Below are 5,856 nucleotides of genomic sequence, written 5' to 3' on the forward strand. Positions count from 1 at the left end.
AAATTAAAATATTTGTTTATAATTTATTTGATCATTTATCAAAAATTTTTTTTCACGATTCAATGAAAATGTAATACGCCTTCGTGAGAAAATATGGAAAATGTTGTCAGGAAAAGTTAATACTCTAACTGAATTTATTTATTATTTTTTTTGACAATAAAACACAATTTTTTTTCTCGGATGAATATTATCCACACACGGTATGATTGCGCGTCGAAAATCCTCTATAAAATTATTCCCTACTCTGCTCATACCGTACATCTGGTCAACTAATACCTCCCATCATCAACGTCCATCAATAATTACACGGCAATACGAATTCCATCACACATAGTCACTGTACACACGACTACACCGAATCATCACCCCCCCAAACAACCACCATATATAATCTCCCTCCTCTTCTTCGTTCCAACTCGGAGTAACATCGTCTGCCAACTCAGTTCCTCCCGAGTCGCGTTCTCATTCCAACTCGGCCATGGCTTCGGTCCATGCCACAGCTCCTCAGAGGTTCACATCCTTCACCACAGCAAAACGAGCTCCAGCGCCCTCTCATCCACGCGCCGCCCTCAATTTCCACGCGCCGAAGCCTCCGGAGCGTTCGATTTTCTCGAGAAACGGACAGAGGTCGAATTGGGCGTTGAACTCGGCGGTAGAAGAGCTCGATGTTATCCCGGTGCAGAGCACTGATTTCACCGACCAGCAGGAAGGCGTGGCGGTGGGACGGGTGGAGAGGGATGGCGTGGAAGGAGAACTGGGGAGTGCGGTAGGTGGATTCGGCGAGCTCTCGTTGGGAGGTGCTGGTGAAATTCAGGGGTTTTCTTCTTCTGCTTCTGTTGGCGATGGCGGTGGCGGTGGAACAGAGAACGAGGAAATGGAGAGGGTTATGATTGATCGGATTATAAATGCGACCATTGTTCTTGCGGCGGGTTCTTATGCTCTCACGAAGTTGCTTACCATCGATCAAGATTATTGGCATGTGAGTCATTCTTTTCGATTGCTTCAATTCAGTAGTTTTCTGTGTTTACTTGGGAAGTGAAATTGTATAGTTGGGAACTGCTTTGAATAAAGTTGTGAACTGTGAAGCTAACTTGAATATACTGTCACTGTTAGATTGACAAATGAAAGGAATAAACTATGCTATAGTATAGTTCAATCTTAGCAAGGAGCTGAGGAAACAACTACATAGAACTGGAGTTTTTTGGTTTGTATTTTAATAATGGAAAGTTATGTAGTGATTGGTGATATGAAATCTATATCAAGTTTGCTTTTGCTAAAACTAAAGAATACAACTTAAAATTAGGGTGAAACTTTTCTGCTTCAGCATTTTGGAAAAGCTGTTGAGAGTTTCATGCTTTGAGAACAAGTCGCACCTTAACTTGTTGTGAAAAAACAAGTGTAATGTAATTTCGAAATCAGTTCTTGGTTAAATCACCTAGAAGCACTCAAAAGCACTCGCAAGAGGTTGTATCAAGTATGAAGTAATTTCTTATTGAACATTTTTTACATTAGTCTTTTGCTTGAAAGCACTCCCTAACACAATCTGATTGTTGTTATTTGGGGAATTTTTAGTCACTCAAGAAGTTCAGCACTTGGACAACGGTCTAAAGAAGTGTGCTGAGGAGTAATCTTAGGAACTCGCACTTCAACCACGTCATCCAAATCTATGCAGCATTCTAATTTGTCTTTTCCCTTTAACCTGCAGGGATGGACACTTTATGAAATACTGAGATATGCCCCTCAACACAACTGGAGTGCTTATGAGGAAGCTCTTAAGACGCACCCAGTTCTCGCTAAAATGGTGATTAGTGGAGTGGTGTACTCTCTTGGAGATTGGATTGCACAGGTAAACTCATTCATACCATCAACTTTTAACATTCCCAAATATCTACTTTGTATGGCCATGTAGTTAAGTTTCTCATTTTTTAAATTTGCTCTTGTAGTGTTTCGAAGGAAAACCTCTGTTTGAATTTGATCGCACACGGATGTTCAGATCAGGCCTCGTTGGTTTTTCTCTACATGGTTCCCTTTCCCACTACTACTATCATTTTTGTGAGGTATGCTTTCTGAATTTTTCCTTGTGCTTTGTTGTCAAGATGTTTCCTTACCTTAAGATAAACTTCAATTCGTTATCTCAGTCCTGTTACTTCACATTAAAGAAGAAATCCTGCCTTGTGTTTCCAGGGTCTTTTTCCTTTTCAAGATTGGTGGGTAGTTCCTGCAAAAGTAGCATTCGATCAAACGGCATGGTCAGCAGTTTGGAACAGTATTTATTTTGTGGTATTAGGATTCTTGCGGCTCGAGTCCCCAGTTTCTATATTTAATGAACTAAAGGCGACATTTTGGCCTATGCTTACCGTAAGAGATTCTATTCTTTTCCTGAATCTTCACATTTCCATGAGTTAGTTGAATAAGACAAATTCTTACTAGTGCCGGGAAGTCATTTTCTGCTTTAAACTATGCATTTGTGAATATTATTCACAGTCTCATTCATTTTTCTTCTTCTGAACTTTCTTGTTCTCAGTTCCTTGATATCACACTTCGCTCCAGATACCCTACTGATGTGACGACAATAGACCTGGTCTATTGTCATCACAACTCGTCAGGTTCAGCGGGGTGTCACTTCATATGTAGCAAGTGTTACATACACTAGTTTTTTGCCCACCTTTTCCCTTACACAGTTGGCCCTTAATTAAATTATGTACAAAAGGTTGGAAACGAGTTTTGCATAATTATGCTCATTCAAACAAACGATCAATATCATGTCCAGAGTTTGAATCTACATTTTATTCACACCGAAATAACTATGAAAAATCATTACCAAAAGTTTGTAGACAGTGCTTTTCAATTGAATTTGATGTTGGCTTGTATGGATGCGTCTTTTATTCTCTGAACTCTTAATTCTGGATTATTTTTTGTTCAGGCCGGTTGGAAACTTTGGCCGTTTGCTCATCTTATCACATACGGTGTTATTCCTGTAGAACAAAGACTCCTGTGGGTTGATTGTGTGGAGCTTATATGGGTGACCATACTCTCAACGTAAGCATAGAGTAGTATCATTGAGTTAGTCATATTATGTTATATTATCTCTCTTTAGGAGGGAGCTGAATGCAAATCAAATCTTGTTGAGCAATATGCTTTCCTGTGATTGGGGTCACGCAATAGCTAGTTTCTCCTAACATTTGCTAATTTATTTGATTGCTAGTTATTCAAACGAGAAATCGGAGGCCAGAATCTTCGAGGTAGCAACAGATTTCAGTTCAGATTCCCTTCCCACAGATTCAACTCAGGTATTTTGGTCTTAGGACACGTGATCGACCATTTCATCAAATATCCCTTGCTGGACTAACCATTTCTGTTCTGCTTCTTTGGTTTTATCAGGGCTAAGCTTGCAGGAAAAACCATGTAGGATCTGAAGATGGAACCATTTGTTGCTCAGTTCGACTCCAAGAGTCTCAAGAGTAAGATCCACTCCCAGAAATACTGTACACGTATATATATGATTCTGGCTGCAAATCTCGACTGTTATATGTTGTGTAGATATATCTGAACTTGATTGTAGATGTCATATTACTTGTATTCTTTTTTCCTTTGATAGCTTTACATCAACTGTATAAAAATAATGAAATATATAGAATATTCTAGTTCCATTGGCTCTTCAAGCTTTATCCATGGTGCCAAAGATCAGAAAGCTGCAGAAAAGACTTCTTGAAGCCTAAGTTCTTTCACCATTAATTCTTCTATCAAAACTGCTATGGGATTAAGTGAGCTGTAGATAAGAACCACCATGGATTTGGCTAAAATGTACAAGCTATACTTTGGATGTCGTTGGGATTATAATTAGATATCGTATGAGTTCTCTGACTATGGTCGTACAGAATCAAGGGGTTAGTTTGCAAGATTAGTTGAGATGTCCATGAACCAACTTGAACATCTTTATGTTATCATTCATTGTTTTGCTTGTTTCACAACAAGAATGAAGGACCTAAGCTGCAATTATCATCAAATATGGTCCTTTTGGGCAAATTAATTGGAAAAGGGAAATTAGAGAAGCTCCTTGTATTTTCTGGAATATGTAGGATGTTCTTTTTAGGGGATGGAACAGGAATAAATAGGGGTATGGCGGATGGGGATTCCATTGAACACAAAGACCCCACATGTAATACAAATCCAGCGCCATTTATTATTCTTTCTCATGATTTTCGTTTCTTTTGTCTTCTTAGGGATATTCCTCTCATGTGGCACTCGGTTATTATTGGGTGAATTGCTTTAATTCATCACTCTCTCGTATCAGGGCTAAATTGGTGATTTCACTTTAACAATGGTTAAGGTCTCGTTTGGTTTTTAGTTTTTAGAAAATAAAGCCTATAAATATTTCTTTCATCTTGAAATTTATTGCTTTGTTATCTACTTTTTATCAATGTTTTCAAAAATTAAAACCAAAATTTTGGAAATTAGAAAAAACAGTTTTTAAAATTGAGCAGAGAATCTAACTCTTTTACTAAAACAAAAATGTAAACTATGGTTAGAAATTTGAAAGAAATAAACTTAATTGTAAGGTTTGCATTAGTTACATCTTGGTGGCATATTTGCTATATGGTTAAATATTTTGAAGACATAAATACAAGATAGTGAAGGTAAGTATTGACCTGTTGTAATTTTACCTTTAAATCATTGAAAAATTATATCATTCTTAGATCATTAACGTAAAAACTTAAAATTTGGTTATTTCTAATATTTGATTTATCATTTGATTTTAATATTTTATTGGATTAATTTATTATTAAAAAATAAAAATTATAAAAATTAAATTAGTTTATGGTGACCAGGATATCTTAAATAATTTAATATTTAAATTTTATTGCGCTCCTTTTCAGTCTTTAATTCTAAAGAAAGATGGCAGATCAAACCAGACTTTTTTTTTTTTTTTGGAATTAAGTGGGAAGGAGATAAACTGGTAAATGTAATTAAGGATCAAACGTTCTGGACTTGGAGTAAATTTTGTTCCTATACAATAGCCTATCATTGAATTATTTTGATTAGACTCATATTTAATCACGCTTTATACAACTTGCTTGACGCAATTGAATTAACTTTTACAATGGCAAACAACTAGCTAGGACCGAAGCGTGCAAGTAACCTAATTAATAATTAAAACCCAGGTTTCTATTGAATTCTTAGCAGTCATATAGAATTAATTTAGATTTACATTAAGTCTTAGGTTTCTATTGTGTGCTTAATTAATTGGAAGGCCCTAACTTAATTAATCAAATTTTTTTGAACCTAATCAAATCATGCATTCTAAGATTCAAGAATAGCCTATAAACTCTAGCATACAAGATTCAATTATTCGTTACTTATCGATTGAACCTAGACGAACATCAAAGAATTGTGCAAGCCTAAAATCTTTAGCATACAACATACATTCAAGGGTAAGAGTGTCAATCCATCTAAGAAACATACATCAAGAACTAAAACAGATTCAAAGAAGCATAATAATTTTCAAAGAAATTTCATAGGGTTTATTCACAAGAACAAGAAAAGAACTACTTACTTTAAAATCTTCATGGACAAAGCAAGATAAAGAAAGAAGCTTCAATCCATTGTTTACCATCCAAAAGAAATTAAGAATATAACCTAATGATGCTATATAAAAAGATAAACGACGAAGAAAAAATTGAGGTATCTCCTTGGTCTCCATCAGTTTCCACATGATAATATCTTAAAAGTTAGAAGAATATATTTATAGGCAACAACACAGTGTTGCAATGCTCTAATCGAAGCATAGCCTTCGTGAAGGAAATCTAACACAGAGATTTCCATAAGCAGTGAACGTGGATCATTCTAAATTCCATT

General features: G+C 36.0%; 1 protein-coding gene across 2 annotated transcripts; it reads left to right on the forward strand.

Moving 5' to 3' along the window:
- Positions 1-376: 376 nt before the first annotated feature.
- Positions 377-4,196, forward strand: LOC150032534 (uncharacterized). Of its 2 annotated transcripts, XR_016524394.1 has the most exons (8): positions 413-979; positions 1,706-1,846; positions 1,944-2,057; positions 2,185-2,358; positions 2,924-3,039; positions 3,206-3,290; positions 3,382-3,461; positions 3,646-4,196. XR_016524394.1 is itself a non-coding variant. In XM_090306714.1 (7 exons), exons 1-7 carry the CDS (start codon positions 479-481, stop codon positions 3,385-3,387), a joined length of 1,137 nt encoding a protein of 378 aa, XP_090162840.1. In that variant the 5' UTR covers positions 377-478; the 3' UTR covers positions 3,388-3,662. The 2 variants fall into 2 exon arrangements, 1 of the variants encoding a protein (XP_090162840.1); XM_090306714.1 differs by having other exon boundaries at positions 377-979; positions 3,382-3,662.
- Positions 4,197-5,856: the final 1,660 nt, after the last annotated feature.

Source organism: Benincasa hispida, chromosome 11, assembly GCF_027475165.1.
Source record: "Benincasa hispida cultivar pf3 chromosome 11, pf3_genome.v1.1, whole genome shotgun sequence".
NCBI lineage: Eukaryota > Viridiplantae > Streptophyta > Magnoliopsida > Cucurbitales > Cucurbitaceae > Benincasa > Benincasa hispida.